Source organism: Phyllopteryx taeniolatus, chromosome 7, assembly GCF_024500385.1.
Source record: "Phyllopteryx taeniolatus isolate TA_2022b chromosome 7, UOR_Ptae_1.2, whole genome shotgun sequence".
Taxonomy (NCBI): domain Eukaryota; kingdom Metazoa; phylum Chordata; class Actinopteri; order Syngnathiformes; family Syngnathidae; genus Phyllopteryx; species Phyllopteryx taeniolatus.
In genome coordinates, this window is record NC_084508.1 from 26,554,939 (window position 1) to 26,574,850 (window position 19,912).

At 40.3% G+C, this 19,912-nt stretch overlaps 1 protein-coding gene across 5 annotated transcripts in view; it reads right to left on the reverse strand.

Annotated features, from left to right (window-relative positions):
* Positions 1–10,541: 10,541 nt before the first annotated feature.
* dnai3 (dynein axonemal intermediate chain 3) overlaps positions 10,542–19,912 on the reverse strand; it is a 32,607-nt gene continuing 23,236 nt past the window's right edge. For all 5 annotated transcript variants that reach the window (XM_061779123.1, XM_061779125.1, XM_061779126.1 and 2 more), the window contains 5 exons: positions 19,634–19,776; positions 19,332–19,539; positions 17,816–17,907; positions 17,436–17,549; positions 10,542–11,576 (listed from right to left, as the gene is read on the reverse strand). In XM_061779123.1, the coding sequence (XP_061635107.1) occupies positions 11,466–11,576; positions 17,436–17,549; positions 17,816–17,907; positions 19,332–19,539; positions 19,634–19,776 (668 nt within the window). In that variant the 3' untranslated portion in view covers positions 10,542–11,465. The remainder of the gene's footprint in view (positions 11,577–17,435; positions 17,550–17,815; positions 17,908–19,331; positions 19,540–19,633; positions 19,777–19,912) is intronic.

Genomic DNA, 19,912 nt, shown 5'->3' on the forward strand with positions numbered 1-19,912 from the left:
GGTGATTTTGTTGGGAATAATTCGATCCATTTAGAAAATGCATCTATGATAACCAAACAGTACTTCTTTCCTTCACTTTGACTTAATTCTATGTAATCCATGTGAATGCGTTGGAAAGGGTATGTAGGCACTGGGAATTTACCTCTAGTAGGTCGTAATTGCCCTTGCGGATTATGTCGTGCACAGATCATGCATGCTCTACAATAATTCTTTGAATATAAATTGAAACCATAGGTTGTAAAGTGTCGATGTATCTGTGCCACCATCCCTCCAGTTGAGACATGTGACACACCATGGCTCAATATAGCAGCCCATTTAAATAGGTTCTTTGGAAGTATTTGTTTCCCTTCTGTGCTAATATAAATTTCATTTTGTAGTTTTGCACCTTGTTTTTCCCAATAATTGCGTTCTTGTTGTGGACTTTGTTGTTGCATATCTTTTAGTGTTTGGTCATCTAAGGTTTGTTGTTCAATTTGTTTTTTTAAACCTAAAAATGGTTTATAGGCTGCTTCTTTCGCGGCTTTGTCAGCAAATGCGTTTCCTTTAGAAACCTTGTCAGTGCCAGATGTATGTGCAACACATTTACAAATTGCCGCTTTTCGTGGATGTTGCACTGCCTGTAATAATTGTTCAAGTAATTCAGCATGTGTTACTGGCTTCCCTGTTGACGTAATCATTCCTCTGTTATCCCAATATTGCGCAAACACATGAACTGTGGAATACGCATATTGGCTATCAGTATAGATTGTAACATCTTTATTTATCATTAGTTTGCATGCCCCGGTTAATGCTACTAATTCAGCAGCTTGGGCAGAGTAATGTGACGGTAGTGACTCAGCTTTTAGCACAATAGTATCAGATACCACCGCGTATCATGTTTTTATCTTCCTAGTTCATCTTTTTTCGAAGAACCATTTACATATAGAACCTGTCCGTCACTTAATGGTTGATCTTTCAAATCACCTCTACATTTAGCAGTTTGTTCAGCCAATTCCTGACAATCATGCTGCGTGCCTTCATCAGGTAAGGGTATTAGTGTGGCTGGATTTAAGGTTGTGCATCGCTCAACAGTCAAATGTGGTTGTGACAGCAAGATGGCCATCCAAGATAAATGTCTTGCAGGTGATAAAAACGCCATATTGGTTTGCAATAGGAGAGCAGACACTGTATGTGGGACTTTAAGAGTTAATGGATGAAATAACACAATCGTGGAACTGCTCTCTACTGCCATCGAAGCTGCCACAACTGCTCTGACACAATGCGGTAATGCACACGTCACGTTGTCCAGTTTAGTCGAAAAATAAGCTATTGGTCTTAGCTTATCACCGTATTGTTGTGTAAGTACGGAGGTCATGTAATAGTTTTTACAATCTACCATTTGAATGAATGGTTTATCATAATTTGGAAGGGCCAGCGCAGTACTGGACACCAAATGTTGTTTAATGTCACAGAAGACCTTTTCTGCCTCTGTATTCCATTGAACAGGTGATGTCATTTTAAGGTTTGCTTCATACATTAATTTTGACAATGGTGCAACAATTTCTGCATAGTTTGGAATCCATGCTCTACAATAATTTGTCAGACCTAAAAATGACATCATATGTTTCTTTGTCTGTGGTTTAGGGGCTTTTAAGACTATAGCTTTTCTGTCTTCTAATATAGTCCTTCCTCCTACACTTAAATTATGGCCTAGATATTTGACTTGCTTTTTACACCATTGCAATTTATTTTTGGTTACTTTATGACCCTCTTCTGCTAGATGATGCAGTAAGGCCAATGAATCTTTGATGCATGTCTCTCCATCTGGAGATGCCAGGAGCACATCATCTACATATAGTCAAATTTGGCTCCCTCCTGGGGGAGTGAATTTAGACATGTGTGTTGTCATAACTTGTGAATAAATGGTTGGACTTTCACAGTAACCTTGTGGTAATCTAGTAAATGTATATTTTCTTTCCTCAAATGTGAATGCAAACCAAAATCTTTTCTACTGGTACAGAAAAGAAAGCATTACTTATGTCCACCACTGTAAACACAGTAGCGTCTGGTTTCAATGAATTTAACAATGTGTGTGGATCTGGTACGCATGCTGCTCTCTGTATTACTGCAGAATTTACTGCCTGTAAATCTTGCACCATTCGCCAACCGACTGAAGGTGTGGCCTTTTTTACGGGAAAAATGGGTGTGTTACATGATGATTCTGGACACACCACTATAGCTCCTGCCTTAATTAGTGCTTCAATTACCGGTTTGATTCCTTCATGTGCATCTGGTTTTAATGGATATTGACGAATCCCTGGTCTATATTCTGTTTTGGGTCTAATTTGTACTGGTAAAGCCCCTTGAATAAGGCCTACATCAAATGGTCCTGTGGACCATAATTATTTTGGAACTTTTTAAAATATTTCTTCATCAATTTCAGTGAGGATCATTTGGTCTAATCAAACAGGATGCATATGTTTCCCTTCATCACCCTGTATTGTCCAAAACATCGCCTTCCTAATTAGACCAGTTGACGCACTGTATTCCAGTTTGTTTTCTATTTGCTGCCAATCATCTGTCTCCTGTCCTTGTTTTACTAATGTTCTCATATGTTTCCACTGTGACTCATAATCTTTGCACAATGAAATATGTGGGACACTTGTATTTTTATACAGTTCCTTTAATTTGTCTGGTAAAATAATTCCTGCCGCGACTTTTGCTTCATTGTCTGAGTACAGATAATCTCCAGTAATTTTATCAGCTGTCGCATGTCGTAACTTGTTTTCATATCCTGGGTCTGGCCCTGGTGTTTTTGTACCACAGAGTTATATGCAGCTCATCACCTTTTTTATTATCTTCTACTTCTGTGATAAACTGCAAGGCTGCAGACAACAGGGCCATTCCCATGTTTAACGGTGGTTTGTCTGGGATATCGATTGTGTAATAGAATGTACTGCTACTTGTACTCTGCTTTCCAGTGTCACATAGAGGTCCTCTCTTTTTAATTCATGTTTTCGTTTCACTACAATATTTCCATTTGATGATGGAATGAGTACAAGTCCTAGTTGGAATAAGCCATCTCTTCCCAACAAATTCACAGGGGACTCCGGGACTTCGAAAATGGGCATTCTACAAGTTCTCCCCTGTGGGTCTCTAATCCACACAGGCTCAAGTTCCATGGCAAAAGTAATTTGCCCATTTGCAGATCTAACTATTGCCTTATGTCCCGATAGTTTGGAACCTGGAATCTTTTCCCGACATGCAGTCCTACATGCTCCTGTATCGCAAAGAAATTTCATTTCTTTCCCATTTACTGACAAGGTTATTTCAGGTTTTTCAGTGTCCAAACTCAGAATGTCCTGTAAATTGAAATTCACTTCCTCATTCTCTGTAATGTTTACACAAGAAGATGTGTTGAGTTGGGAAGCAGGCTGGCTTAGTCATGCGGTAGTTTGTCCGTATTCTCTTTTATTTTTTTTAGGGCAGTCACGTGTAATGTGGCCTTTGTCTCCACAGCACCAACAGACGGTATTATCATAATAATTTCGACCTCCACCATATCTTACTCTCCCACGGCCTCTGCCGCGTCCTCTAAAATTATCTCTCTCTCTGCCTTGATAGTATATTTCTGCTCCTTCGTTGAGGAAGACATCTATCTTCTTTTTTTTTTGTTCTAACACTCTTTCTGCGTGGAGGGCATGATTAACATATTCCTCCAGAGGGCCAGTTCCTAGGTTTATCCAATGTTTATCTACCCATCTGTTAATGTGTTCTTTCGAATTCGCATGTAAAGCATTTTTTAACTGTTGTTGATAAGGGCCCTGAGGATTGGCATCCTCATTCAAGCCGCTGTTTGCTTTAAAACAAGCAGTCATTCTAACCCTATATTCTTCAAAAAGTTCGTCATCCTTTTGTTTCACCCTACTAATTTCCGTGTAATTTGCCCTTTTGCAAAACCTGGCTGTGGTTCTCTCTATCAAAGCCCTAACTCGATGTTGTAATTCTCTGTCATTATGTGGCATTACAACACCACGGTGCTTTGGGTCCCAATCTCCTCGGCAAAGATGCCAATCAGGCCCCATTGCAGTCATCCCAATTTGTTGAGTTTCTGCTCCATTTAAATGATAGGATTGTCTAAGATTTTCCATTTCCTCAACAAACTGGACAACGTCTACTTTGTAGGGTGTGATGCCAGCTACGGCCTTTTTCACATCCTCATTAGTCCAGGTCCTATAGACCAAAATAGTTTCTTTGTGGTCCTCTTGTACATTTGGATTTGCCACCTCAATCATTGGATATAAATCCATGTCTCCCTCGTCTGAGGTTATATTTGTTATTTTGGGAATGGGAGAAATGTTTCTCCCATAGTTTTAGACCAATTCATTTGTACCCCTCCTGATCGTAAAACTCGTTGAGTTTCTGATTCATGAGTTGGAGGAAGTTCATGAGGTGGCAAAACCGGGTACAAGGGTGCTGATGCTTTTGTTCCCTCATTTTTTTCACACCTTTCTTCAACCATCTTTTTCTCGCTAATTCTTACCATTGGTCCTGTCTCGTCATCTTCCTGTCTTTGAAACAACATATTTTTATTTTGTTAAGTCCTTCTTTTTCTCACTTCCTTTTTCTCTTTTAGACGCCATGTTTAGCCAGAAGAGTAAGTCGTCAAATCCATCTTTTTCCATTTGTGATATATCCTTTTTGTGTAAACACTTTATTTTGTTTTGAAGTTGAACTAATTTTTGCGAATTTAACTGGCCAGCGAAACCGTATTTGGTTATCCACGTGTTTAAATGTTTTATTTTGGAAGGGTTTTGGAGTTGAACATATTTCCAATCTTTACACGTTAGGCCTTCTTTTGGATCCGTTTTACTGTTATTTTTTCCCATTTTTGTGAATTTGGAAGTCAGTTTATTTGCACCTAGAGTGACCTAAATACTGACTTTATTCAAAAATGACAGGGTGACAATGAATGTGTGAGTTTTGGTAACCCTCAAGCTTCTACCCACACGGGGCGGAGGATTCTTGCCTCTGCTTCCAAACCCAGTTGTCACTTACAATCCAGTCTTATACATTCATACTTTTACACATTCACACGGTATTAGTAACGTTTTTACAAACACACGAAAACACGGAAACACAGAAACACGGAATTTAAGTACGTACAGGACTCCGCCGTCCCCGCTTACTTGCCAGTGACTAGTATTACACAAGGTTTATTCTGCCGCAGACTTCTTCGTCGCGCAATTCACTCACTCTTTAATCCTTTTTCCTAAAATTTTTTTTTAAATTTAACTCACCAAAGTCATCTTCAATCCTGTGGATTGTCGTCAACCTTCAGATCCCAGTTGAGAAGAACGAAGACCAGTCCCGGAAAGGGTCTCAATTGCCGTGGCCACGGTCTCTTAACTGGATGTCGGCTCCACAACTGGAATCCTTGGGTGTATTGACATCCGGCTCGAAGGACCAATTTTAATGTTGGATTTATCTCACCCAACACCAATAAAAATGCACAAAAGGAATGAAGACGCTGGTTTCTCTTTCTCATGAGGAGGGCGTATGGGAGATTGTTCAGTTTACAGCCTCTCAACACGCTCTAAACAATCTCTCCCGTTGCTCCTGCATTTATTTGAAAATAGGAGGGTTTTACAAGACATAACGTTCTAAGCAACAAGACACAACACAAAACATTTGAAAATAGGAGGGTTTTCAAGACATAATGTTCTAAGCAACAAGACACAACACAAAACATGGGACCAACACCTGTCACGTCCCCGACCACATCCGATCACGTCCTTGGTCAAGGCGCCCTTCCATCGGATGATGCTGAGTCATCTTCTTGAAGGCGAGACATCTTCCTTTCTAAAAATCGTCCATAATACTAATGCAAGCTAAGCAAATAAATGATAACTTCTAAAATATATTTAACACAAACAAAAACAATTAGTCCTATGTTTTTAAGTGAAAGGTCTTTTTCTCTTTTGTATTCAAAATCACTCTTTAACCAAGCAAAAATATAGTTTATCCGATTGATTGATAGAATTTCCAGTAGGCTACTCAAGTACTAAAATATTCGTTAGCTGCAGCCCTACATTCAACTCCCCCATTATATAGTCATATTTTTATTGTTTCATAAAATCCTGAACATCTGAAACATACTCCATCAAGAATAGGAAATACCAGTTTGTGAGGCACATTTTCTTTCAAATTATTTTCATGCTGTCACTGAGGAATGTACACACTTGAAGCCTACTAGGCAATGGCTGTTTCCTTTGTTGCTGAAAAAAACATGTTCTATTAAAATAACAGGATTGGAGTACTGCAGTTCTATGCATTTTACATTGCTCTATTGATTGAAATAATTTTTGGTGTTTCATTGAACTGAAACAAGCTGAGTTAAATGAGTGTGGGAATTTTTTTCAAAGTAGGTATCTGAAGTTAGATTCAACTTAAATACTCTATTCCGTTCCATTAGGAGTACAACTACACTGTGGATGTTCAATGTAGATGTTTTTTTTGTTTAAAAGTTGAAGTTCTGCCAATAAAGTTGTCAGAAATACGCTATGCATTGCTTTATTTTATTGTTGACTGGGATAACATACAGTATTTGAAATGCATAACTGATATGTACGTTAAAGAGTGGTCCCCAACCCCAGGTCCGCAAATCGGTACTGGCCCGTGAGGCATTTGTTACCGGGCCACAGAGAAAGAATGACGGAATTTATATCATTTCCGTTGTATTGCGTTTCACGTGTCAAATGTGTTTTATTTTGAAAATTGACTGGATCTGCCGCAACAGCTGTGCGTCTCAATTGACACGTCAAGACTGCACAGAAGGCTTCTGTTTCCAGCCGCAGCCAACTCGCTAACGGCGGCCAAGCTCAAAGACCCAATCATTTCATAAACTTATTCAGTTCATTACATTCACAGAAAAGATTCACTCTTTTGAACAAAACATACGTGAACCAAACAACACTAGACTGCACGTCGGTCACGTGATACGTTACTAAAAGGGCCGCAAACTAGTATAAAACTTTTTGGAGAGCTCTTTTTCTAAATGAAAAAGGCCACCTGAGGAGCCAGAAGAAGAGCGTACGACCTCAAAGTAAAAAAAAGCTTCTTTTAATAGAAAATATCAGCCTTGACAGCTGGTCAATGAGAAAAAAATGCCTACTCTAAATTGGTACGCTCTGCAAAAAAGGTTGGGGGACACTGCTTTAAACCATAGTCAAAATACCTTTAAGTGAGTGAGTGCATAAGGTTAATGCAAAAGCTCACCTTACCATTAGGTAAAAAAAACAAACAAAAAAAGTTCATGCCTACAATTGCATTACTTTTACTTATTTTATTTATTCACATTGATTCGACATAGTAAAAACACATTGAGAACTGTGCTTTTAGACTTACCTAATCAAATTACATGGAAAAACGTTTACATTGACGTTTTTGGTATGATTATTTTTTTGTGTGTGTAAGAGTTCTTCAAAGGCCCTGATTGAAGTTTAAATTGCTTGTTTTAAGTATCTTTTCTGAATAAACTGTCTTATTCTAAACTGATTTTTCTTTTTTTTTTTTTAGTTAAGGTTCAAGTTCTTGGAACCAGCTCAAAGGATAAACAAAATGTTTTGTTTCAAGAAATTATATCCTACTGTAAGCCTTTTTTTATTAATTAAAATGTCGATCATTTTTAAGATTTAAATTCTTAAATTAAGTAAAACATTCTTTAATTATGAAAATATACTACTTATTTTAAGCAAATATTTCCTGGGTAACATAAATTTCTTGCTTGTAATAAGCAAACTAAATTCAAGTGTGATGTAACTTCTTAAATTAAGCAAACATTATTTTAAGCAAACATTTCTTAAAATTCTTGCTTGTAATAACCAAATTTTTCTAATTTTAAGACTTACTGTCTTAAAGGCGCTAGATTTACTCATTTTAAGAATTCTAGCCAAGCAAATTTTGTTTAACACATTGGCAAATTGGCGGCACGGTGGCCGACTGGTTAGAGCGTCAGCCTCACAGTTCTGAGGTGCGGGGTTCAATCCCCGTCCCCGCCTGTGTGGAGTTTGCATGTTCTCCCCGTGCCTGCGTGGGTTTTCTCCGGGCACTCCGGTTTCCTCCCACATCCCAAAAAACATGCATTAATTGGAGACTCTAAATTGCCCGTAGGCATGACTGTGAGTGCGAATGGTTGTTAGTTTCTATGTGCCCTGCGATTGGCTGGCAACCAGTTCAGGGTGTACCCCGCCTCCTGCCTGATGACTAGTGAGGAGAAGCGGCTCAGAAAATGGATGGATGGATGGACATTGGCAAATTAATTTTCTCTGTCTGTCTGGCCAACCTATATAGATCTTTTTCTCCTTCTTTAGTGTCCAACCTGGCATACATGTCATCATATGCCTCTTGTTTGGCAATCTCTACCTTCGCCCTATGTCGTGCCTCCATGTATTCCTTCCTCCTCTCCTCAGTCCTTTCAGTGTCCCACTTCTTCTTAGCTATCCTCTTTCCTTAAATAATTTCCTGTACTTTGATATTGCTGAATGAATGTCTCTAAGTCTCTGTCAAAATGTTTACCATTTGTGAGATTGTACAGATGTGCCTAACGAAGTGTTCTTTGAGTATATACTATACACTGCTGCAGTACCTTATAATAGCCAACCACACAGGGGGAAAACGTGTGTGTGTGTGTGTGTGTGTATGAACGTGTGTGGTGTGTGCTGATTTGCAGAAGGCACATTCCTGAGCTGGCCAGGGAGAAAGTGAAGGGCTCCATCAAGGAGAGAGGGCCTGAAAAACACATTCTGTACGCAAGGTTTGAAGAGGAGACAAGTGAAGAGTAGAGGCCCCCCTTTGTCAACGAGGCCTTACTGGTGCCGCAGGTGCCTTATGGACGCCTTCCTCAAATCAGCCCATTCTTCACTCTTCATGACACCACCGTCCATGCGTATGAGTCGAGGCCAGGATGAACACGAGCCCATTGTACTTTATTTTATGTTTTCCAAACATTCAACCATCTTTTCCCACACTTTTCTCTGTTCTTCCTGTTTTCCAGCATTCAACTATTTTCTATTCTCCTCTTCCTCTTTCTATTCTCCAAACAGTGTGCAAACTTGGCACAAGATAGGACCCTATATAATGGAGTGCTCTCCCCTTCTATTCCAACCCTTCCTTTCTCCCTCAGTCACCCTGCCTCTTTTCTGGCCAGATAGCAGCTGTCAGGTAGTCACTATAGGTTTGCTGGGCTGCTCTTGACCTAAGGTGGACCTGGCACTCTGAGGTGTCTACATTTTATTCCCTTGAAGGAGTGAAACTAATTGAGTCCAGAGGGCTCTTGGCAGTACACTTCAAGGGAGAAAACATTATCATAAATGTCGTGAACAGTGTGGCAGAAAAGGGACCAGTGACATTCACAAGGAGAGCAATAAAAAGGTTTTTGTCTTTTTGCTTGTAAATTTCTAGTTTGTGTTTGTTTAAATTTTCAACCATTTTAGACAGTTTTCAAGTGCACATGCGATACTGAACATAGCACATTAGATATTTGAGTGCATTTGTGCCATAGTTGTGGGTTGACAGTGGTCGGGCACACCCTAACCAGAAGACCCGTTCTGGCTTCCACTTCTTGCTTTCGTAGATAAATGCATGCAGTTTTGTGGCACTCGTGCAACATTTTCATATACACATATTGCATAATCCAGATACACGACACCTCATAATTGGTTGCTACTATGATTTCCCGGTTGCTATTTGATTTAATGATTTATAATTTATGATTTATCTCTATTACAAAGTCTATCCTTCTGGTCATATTTTATTGTTTTGTTCATTTGTGTATTATTACCACAGTGAAGAATGGCCTACAGGAAATTGCTCATCTGAATCTCATTATGGTCAGGTCATGATTGGTGAAATGAACAACAAAGATTAAGGTCTCAAATCGTCTCCCCTTAATGAAAAATATCCCTATCAACAGCATGTGAAAAGATCCATGAATAATGACTAGGCAATGTACTGAGAAGGCTATCAACAACAGACACATATCATGGAATTAAAACAGCCCTAAAATTACTTCTCCAATGTCAAATATTCAAGCTGCGTCCTTGACAAACAATGAAAAAAGAGGTGCCATCGGATAGCATTACCCAGAAACTAGATCTCAAATAGGTGAACGGTAGTGCTGGGCGATACGGCCTAAATTTGATATCATAATTTTTCCCCCTAAAGTTGATATTCGATATGACTCGATATTTATTAAAGTTTATAAATGTACAAAAGTGGACCAGACCAAATTTATATATATTATAAAGCAGAGGGTTTATTTAACAATTAGAAACATCCCAAAGAATTAGATTACTTATACTTTTTTTTTTTAAACTTAAAATTGCATTTATGGGTTTGACTGCAGAGCTGTCAGCCTATAGAAATTCATTTCCATAACAATTTGTCTGACTTTATATTTTTTACATTATGCCAAGAACATTACTGTGAGACAGTTGTTGCATGCAGTCTGCCGGAAATCAAGGAAAAGATGAGAAGACGAAGAAGAATAAACGTCATGTTGAATGAATACAATGCGGTGATCTGTATAAAAATACAATAATGCCACATTGAGCAAACGCAACTGTCTGGAACCAGTAGCTCAGACAGTGACGGCGGCCCACTGTTACGCTATTTGCGTGATTGCGCACGCAGCAAAGCAAATGCTAACATACACAAGCCACTGAAGCGCTTTCTGTCTGGCCTGTGATCAGCAAACTAGCAACTTGTCATCTTCCTGCCCCATTCACAAAAACACAAGCGCTTCAACTGCCAGCACGATCGCGACGCAGCCCGCAACGTTGTTTGGATAACGTTACAGGAGTGGCACTCTTTAGCACGATACATACATTATTACATGCATGCACGCAATAACATGCTTTATCTTCTGATGATTTTACACAGATATGCTTGTCTTTGTCGCAACATCTTTCATGAACATTTTGCAGACTGCTGTTCTTTCCAATTGATAGACGTTACATGACAATTTTTGGGACTACTGTATTTCTTGCTTGCTAGTCGCTAGCATGTCCTCCATGTTGTTTCTGCGCAACAAGAGCTGTGCGGGGCAATGTAATCTCGTGAACTAGCGAAAACATAAAATCAAAGATCTCTGTTTTCCATTTCAAGCATGAATAAAATATTGATCGAATCGAGCATCTCGATATATCGCGCAGCACTATTGGAAGGAGGGAAAATTCACTTGAAACCCTGGAGCCACTGCTTTGAATATTGATCATATTAATTTTGATAAGGATTAAATGATTGTTTTTTTTCTCCTAATCAAGCAAATGTCAATGCTAAATTATTATTTTTTATATTAAAGAATTTTGTTTCATGTTGAACATTTAAGAAAAAAAACCTGTATATACTGTAAAGTAAAAATTGCGTTTTTGCATTATCCTAAAGGTTTATTAAAACAAAGTGTAAAACAAACCATGCCTTTTTCATTATGGCGTGAATCCCATGCTTTTAAGGATGCTTTCCTCTAGCACCAGAAAATCATCATACTCCTTCATGTCATCTTGTTCTTCTGTGGGGGTTCCTGGCTTCTCAGGGTCCTTTGGAGAAATAAAAGGAAGCATTAGAACTATTCACAGTCTTATTTGTAAAACATTTTGTATTCATGATTTGGTAAATGCCTTTTCACTTGTATAGGAGTTTTCTACCTTGAAGGAAGTCAAAGCACTTTAACACACTGCTCATTCATCTGATGACGCAGTATCAGGAGCACACTGGGGTTCAGTATGTTGCTCAGGGACACTTCGACATGGTCACAAGGGTAGGGGGTCGAACCCACCACCTACGTGTTGGGAGAAACCACTCTACCACCTGAGCCATGCTTCATTCTATTGCAAAAGGATGAACGAATTATCCCAAATATCCAAATCCAATTCATCACCAAGTCAGCCTTCTTCTGCGTTTAGCAGACTCCAACCATTACTCACTGACTCTGTCGCCAAGATCCTCATTCATGCCCTGATGATTGTCCTTGCCCTCATAACATCAATATCCTGTCTGAGGTGCCTAACAAGGACTTGGGGAAACTCTGGTATGTAAATCAAGTTCTCCCTTGTCATCAGAAACTGTGGATTTCACCTTTGGAACCCCTCCTCATTGAAATCTGACATACTGTTGCCCTGGACATTTTCTCAAACACTTCTCAAATACTTATTCACCAAAGCATACAGTACTGTACAGTTGAGACCAGAAGTTTACGTACACTATATATACCAGAGTGCCTGGAGAAAACCCACGCAGGCACGGGGAGAACATGCAAACTGTGTGCTCTAACCAGTCGACCACCGTGCCGCACATGTCCTATAGTCTGACAAAACTAAAATTTACCTGTTTTGCCATAATGAGCATCAGCCATGAAGTAAAAGCTTAGGCACAAATGGGCCTTCCAAATGGACAATGGCCCAAAGCATACTGCCAAACTAGGTACAAAGTGGCTTAAGGATAACAAAGTTATTGTTTTGGAGTGGCCATCAAATGCCTCCTCTCAATCCTATGTGTGAGCAAGTCAGCCTACAAACTTGGCTCAGTTACACCCCTTTCTGTCAGGAGGATTGGGCCAATATGCCTGCCAACTAGTGCGAGAGGATTGTGGAAGAATACCCGAAACGTTTGACCCAAGTCATACAGTTTAAAGGCAATGGTACCAAATACTAATGAAATGTAAGTAAACGTCTGACTTTGAAGAAAGTACCATGATGAAAAATTGTTAAAAAAAAAAATCCTTCTTCCATTATTCTGGCATTTAGCAAAAGTAATTAACCTTGTTAAATCATTAATTAATTGTGGCTAATACATTTTTTGGGTTAATTTTCACTGATCACACCCAAGCCTGATTACCTCCAGTCCTGTTCATTCAAGAAATCACTGACAGAATCTTGTCCGGAGAAAATAAAGTTGAAAAAAAGATCCAAAAAAACTGCAACAAAATGACACGATCCAAAGAAATTCCAGAAAAGTCGAGAAATAAAGTTATTGACATTTATCAGTCTGGAAAGGGTTACAAAAGCCATTTCTGAAGCTTTAAGATTTCAGCGAACCATAGGGACAGCCATTATCCTCACATGGAGAAAACATGGAACAGTGACTCATCCAGAAGGCCACAAAGGAACTCATGACAACTTCTAGAGAACTACAGACCTCCCTTGCCTCAGTTAAGGTCAGTGTTCAAGACACAACAATAAGGAAGGGACTGGGCAAAAATGGCATCCATGGCAGAGTTCCAAGGCAAAAACCGCTAAACAAAAAAGAACATAGTCTCGTCTTGTGCAAAAAAACATCTGAATGATTCCCAAGACTTTTGGTACATTATATGGAGTGACGGGATGAAAGCTGAGCTTTTTGGAAGGTGTGTGTCTCGTTACATCTGGCCTAAATGTAGCACAGCATTTCAGAAAAAGAACATCATACCACCAGTCAAACATGGTGATGGTCTTGGGCTGCTTTGCTCCTTCTGGACCTGGACAACTTGCTGTGATTGATAGAACAATGAATTTATGTTCAGCCATCAGTTTGTGACCTCATGCTAAAGCACACTTGGGTTATGCTGTAGGATAATGATCCAAAACACAACAGCAAGTCAACTTCTGGATGGCTTAAAAACACGAAATGAAAGCTTTGGAGTGGCCTAGTCAAAGTCCGGACTTGAATCAGATTGAAATCCAGTGGCATGACTTTAAAAAGGCTGTTCATGCTTGAAAACACTCAATTTTTGCAGAATTCAATCAATTCTGCAAGGAAGAGTTAGCCAAAATACTTCCACAGAGATGTGAAAGTCTCATTGTCAGTATAGAAAAATCTTGATTTCAGTTGTTGCTGCTGAGGATGGCCAAACCAGATATTAGGTTAAGGGGCCCATTACTTTTGCACATAGGGCCAGGTAACTTTTTTTTTTTCCTTAATAAATGAAATCACCATTTAAAAACAGCATTTTAATTTCACTTGGGTTATATTTGTGTGATATTTAAATTTTTTTGATGAGCTTAGACAAAGTTGGGAAACTATGCAAAATAAGAATTTGAGAAGGGGGGCGATACTTTGTCACTGCAATGTATCTAAACTTCTGGTTTAAACTGTCTTCTTCTTTTCCTTTCGGCTTGTCCCGTTAGGGGTCGCCACAGCGCGTCATCCTTTTCCATGAGAGCCTATCTCCTGCATCCTCCTCTCGAACACCAACTGCCATCATGTCTTCCCTCACGACATCCATCAACCTTCTCTTTGGTCTTCCTCTAGCTCTCTTGCCTGGCAGCTCCATCCTCATCATCCTTCTACCAATATACTCACTCTCTCTCCTCTGGACGTGTCCAAACCATTGAAGTCTGCTCTCTCTAACTTTGTCTCCAAAACATCGAACCTTGGCTGTCCCTCTGATGAGCTCATTTCTAATTTTATCCAACCTGGTCACTCCGAGAGCGAACCTCAACATCTTCATTTCCGCCACCTCCAGCTCTGCTTCCTGTTTTCTCTTCAGTGCCACTGTCTCTAATCCATACATCATGGCTGGCCTCACCACTGTTTTATAAACTTTGCCCTTCATCCTAGCAGAGACTCTTCTGTCACATAACACACCTGACACCTTCCTCCACCCGTTCCAACCTGCTTGGACCCGTTTCTTCACTTCCTGACCACACTCACCATTGCTCTGGACGGTTGACCCCAAGTATTTAAAGTCCTCTACCTTTGCCTTCTCTTCTCCCTGTAGCCTCATTCTTCCCCCACCACCCCTCTCATTCATGCACATATATTCTGTTTTACTTCGGCTAATCTTCATTCCTCTTCTTTCCAGTGCATGCCTCCATCTTTCTAACTGTTCCTCCAGCTGCTCCCTGCTTTCACTGCAGATCACAATGTCATCTGCAAACATCATGGTCCACGGGGATTCCAGTCTAACCTCATCTGTCAGCCTATCCATCACCACTGCAAAAAGGAAGGGGCTCAGGGCTGATCCCTGATGCAGTCCCACGTCCACCTTAAATTCTTCTGTCACACCGACAGCACACCTCACCGCTGTTCTGCTGCCCTCGTACATGTCCTGTATTATTCTAACATACTTCTCTGCCACTCCAGACTTCCGCATGCAGTACCACAGTTCCTCTCTGGGTACTCTGTCATAGGCTTTCTCTAGATCTACAAAGACACAATGTAGCTCCTTCTGACCTTCTCTGTACTTTTCCATCAACATCCTCAAGGCAAATAATGCATCTGTGGTACTCTTTCTAGGCATGAAACCATACTGTTGCTCGCAAATACTCACTTCTGTCCTGAGTCTAGCCTCCACTACTCTTTCCCATAACTTCATTGTGTGGCTCATCAACTTTATTCCTCTATAGTTGCCACAGCTCTGCACATCACCTTTGTTCTTAAAAATGGGCACCAGTACACTTTTCCTCCATTCCTCAGGCATCTTCTCACGCACTAGAATTCTATTGAACAAGCTGGTCAAAAACTCCACAGCCACCTCTCCTAGATGCTTCCATACCTCCACAGGAATGTCATCAGGACCAACTGCCTTTCCATTTTTCATTCTCTTTAATGCCTTTCTAACTTCCCCCTTACTAATCATTGCCACTTCCTGGTCCACCACACTTGCCTCTTCTACTCTCCCTTCTCTATCATTTTCCTCATTCATCAACTCCTCGAAGTATTCTTTCCATCTACCTAGCACACTGCTGGCACCAGTCAACATATTTCCATCTCTATCCTTAATCACCCTAACCTGCTGCACATCCTTCCCATCTCTATCCCTCTGTCTGGCCAGCCTGTATAGATCCTTTTCTCCTTCTTTAGTGTCCAACCTGCCATACATGTCATCATATGCCTCTTGTTTTGCCTTTGCCACCTCTACCTTTGCCCTGTGTCGCATCTCAATGTATTCCTTTCGCCTCTCCTCGGTCCTCTCAGTGTCCCACTTCTTCTTAGCTAACCGTTTTCCTTGTATAATTTCCTGTACTGTGAGGTTCCACCACCAAGTCTCCTCTCTGCACCAATTACGACTCTCTCTCTGTCTGGGATGCTCAGAACTACATCATCTAGCTCCTTCCAGAATTTCTCTTTCACCTCTAGGTCACATCCTACCTGTGGGGCATAGCCACTAATCACATTACACATAACACCCTCAATTTCAAATTTCAGCCTCATCACTCGATCTGATACTCTTTTCACCTCCAAGACATTCTTAGCCAACTCTTCTTTTAAAATAACCCCGACTCCATTTCTCTTCCCATCTACACCATGGTAAAATAATTTAAACCCTGCCCCTAAACTTCTAGCCTTACTGCCTTTCCACCTGGTCTCCTGGACACACAATATATCAACCTTTCTCCTAATCATCATGTCAACCAACTCCCGGGATTTTCCTGTCATAGTCCCAACATTCAAAGTCCCCACATTCAGTTCTAGGCTCTGTGTTTTCCTCTTCTCTTTCTGCCGAAGAACCCGCTTTCCACCTCTTCTTCTTCTTCTTCTTTGACTTCGACTTCGACCCACAGTAGCTGAATTTCCAACAGCGCCCTGCAGGTTGACGGCGCCGGTGGCGGACGTTGTTAACCCGGGCCACGACCGATCCGGTATGGAATTCTTTGGATGAACGCTCATATTTGTTTGGCAAGGTTTTAAGCCGGATGCCCTTCCTGACGCAACCGTCTGCATTTATCCGGGCTTGGGACCGGCCTACAGTTTGCACTGACTTGTGCCCCCCATAGGGCTGCATTTTCTGGTTTCAACTGTATTATGGCATTAAGCATCCATCCATCCATCCATCCATCCATCCATCCATTTTCTGAGCCGCTTCTCCTCACTAGGGTCGCGGGTGTGCTGGAGCCTATCCCAGCTATCATCGGGCAGGAGGTGGGGTACACCATGAACTTGTTGCCAGCCAATCGCAGGGCACATACAAACAAATTTAGAGTCTCTAATTAATGCATGTTTTTGGGATGTGGGAGGAAACCGGAGTGCCCGGAGAAAACCCACGCAGGCACAGGGAGAACATGCAAACTCCACACAGGCGGGACCGGGGATCGAACCCCAGACCTCAGAACTGTGAGGCTGACGCTCTAACCAGTCGTCCACCGTGCCGCCGGCATTAAGCACGCCACCGTGCCGCCGGCATTAAGCATATAGAGACAATTCAAGACTAGAAAGTCCAACCATAAACCAGGGTTCAAGAATTAGTGAATAGAAAGTCAATCACTGTCATTTGTCAATAACAGCCCCCCTTAATGGGGCATTGGATAACTATGTTCATGAATTAAACAATAGATTGGAGAGAACTTCAATACTATATCTACAAGATCAACATTGAACTGGTTCACACCATTAACAGAGTTAATAACTGGCCAAGTCTTCCTGTATATTCTTCCCATGTATGAATAAAATACTGTAGAGCACAGCAAACTGAATCTCACCACTTCTTTGTGATCCTCTGATCCCGGTGTCTGGTTTTGCCACACTTCTTGCCTCTTCAAAAGATCGATTAGCCTCTCTTGCTGCTGATCAATGCATTTCCCCACATTCAACTTCTACACACATATGAAAGAGGAAAAAAACAGTATATGTGATGTCTGCATTCATGAGCCGTCAAATAATTGACAAACAGTATGACACAAACATCTACTCATTGTTTATAAACATGGACTTGCCCTGCAAGGCATTGACTCAATATATACATAAAAAATAATAATGAAACATAAACAAGTCTACAGTAAAGAAAATTTGGTTTGGATTTTTACTAAAAATAATATGGAAAAAGGCCATGTTGCTTTTGCATGACTTAAAATTGTCTCACCTCATTCCTGGAAGCAGTGTAGAACACTGGTGGGATTTGAAATACACGGACTATTCCGAGATCATCAGCCACAGCCAGAAAGTGTTGCTTGGCTGGAGTAAGATAAAGCCATACAAATAAACATCCATAAACACTTCTTCAATGAACAAAACTTCTTGCAGCACCAAGGCTGTCCTAATGGCATGAGAACAGAAACAGGTGAATGCAGGACCAACAGCATGCTCACATAACAAAAGGGAACAATTGTCAGATGCAAATTTATGGTAACTGTCACACATACAGTCATTACACACATGCACAGTCAAATGAGTGCTAATATTAAGGAAACGTATGTGTCGAACAATTAGCCATATAATAATGCTTAGTATCGGTTGACACATTCCGCAAGGTGTTTCATTAATCATACTTATATAATCCCCCAACAGGAATTCAACACAATACCCGAACCAGTGTTGTACCTGAATGAGTTCAATGAACGAAAGTTCATGAACTAGTTCATATTTTGGGCAAATGTGAACTGAACTTAATTCCTTTCTGCCTGATGAATGTTATTCATCCATTCTGGCATCAAACAATGGTTTTTAAATTAAAGTTTTATTTTTATTCTAGAGTGCCAGGTTTTGTTAGGGACTTCCAGCATAAAACATTATATACAAGCTTTCATATCTCGGGGATGAACGCCGTATTTGGCAACCGCCATTCGTCTTTACATTCGGCAGGCATGTAGCATCAGCCTGTATGCGCAAGGTACGTTCAGGGACACTGCGTAAAAGGGAGTTAATATGTTCTTTGGTTGTTTTTGTTTTGTCATTGTAAAAATTGATTACCAGGAAAAATATGATTTGTGTCAGAATGCTTTAATTAAAAGACTGCGATCACACTGTCATAATATGGAATTTCATTTGTTTTGTAAAATAAGAATAGATGAGATAAAATATTTTGTCAGTAGTCAGCCAGAGCTGCGAGCAATGCGAAGTTATCAATGTCCTTTCACCATCATTCCTGTCATACTGTGTTGTGTGCTTTTGTTGGCACAAAAGTCCTGTTTTTGTTTTAATTCTTCATTTTAAAAGAGACTATTCAAGCAAGTTTTTTCTAATCTTTTTGAGATTGTAGGGTGAAAGCTGCAGCTGGCTACTAGTGTGGGACTGAATGGGTGGCAACAATGGGGAAATTAAATGCTCGTATTTTGAGGGTAACAGCCTGACAGCAACATATTGAAAAAAAATAAAGAACTATGAAGCAGTTCATTTTTGGACTGTTGAACATTGTTTAAAATTTTGAATTATGAACTGAACCAGTTCATTTTTGGAATGGTGAACTAAAAATTTGAACTAGTTTGCGTAAAAAAATGAACTTTCCCAACACTGACCCTAACGATATGGCAACAATATGTATTCATGAGGTAGAGCTTATTATTGCAGTGGTGTAAAACTGAATGAAATCATACTAAGGACTTTTTATGTTGTGGCTTGTGAGTGTATATAAACTGTTGTGATTCCTCACAAATACTCACAGGAGACGGTCCATGGTTTAATGCAGGTTATCTTGCCATTGGTCATGTGTTCTTGCACGTGCACAGCTTCTCCCGTATTTTCGAGAATGTTCCAGACCTCAATTTTTCCATCCCCTTTTCCAACAAAGAAAACTGCCGGCCGGGTCAAAGACCAGCATGCCGAAGTGCATAGACCTTCCAAGCTCGGCAACAGGATAATTGGGCCGTCCTGAAAGTTGGTTTGTAAAATCTTATAAGCCACAAACAGGGAATGTGAATGAATGTGTAGAGGCCTTTGTTTAGTTAAATTAACAGCTTTTTACCAACACTCCTTCTTTCCAAATGGCAATATTGGAGCTTCCAAATAGTGAAGTTCCAGTCAAGACAATGTCTTTAAAAAAGGGTGAACGCTCTATTGTATTGACCAGGCACGGATGAATTCTGAAAAAATGAAGGGGCTTGGGACCTTGACATAGACAGAAAGAGTTGTTGGTTATCATCCAGCATAAAGTGTGATTGAGTTAACACGTGACAGTTGACATATTGAGAGTCATGTTTAGAACATTTTACCTGGTTAAATATGAAACAGTGGCACTTATGGT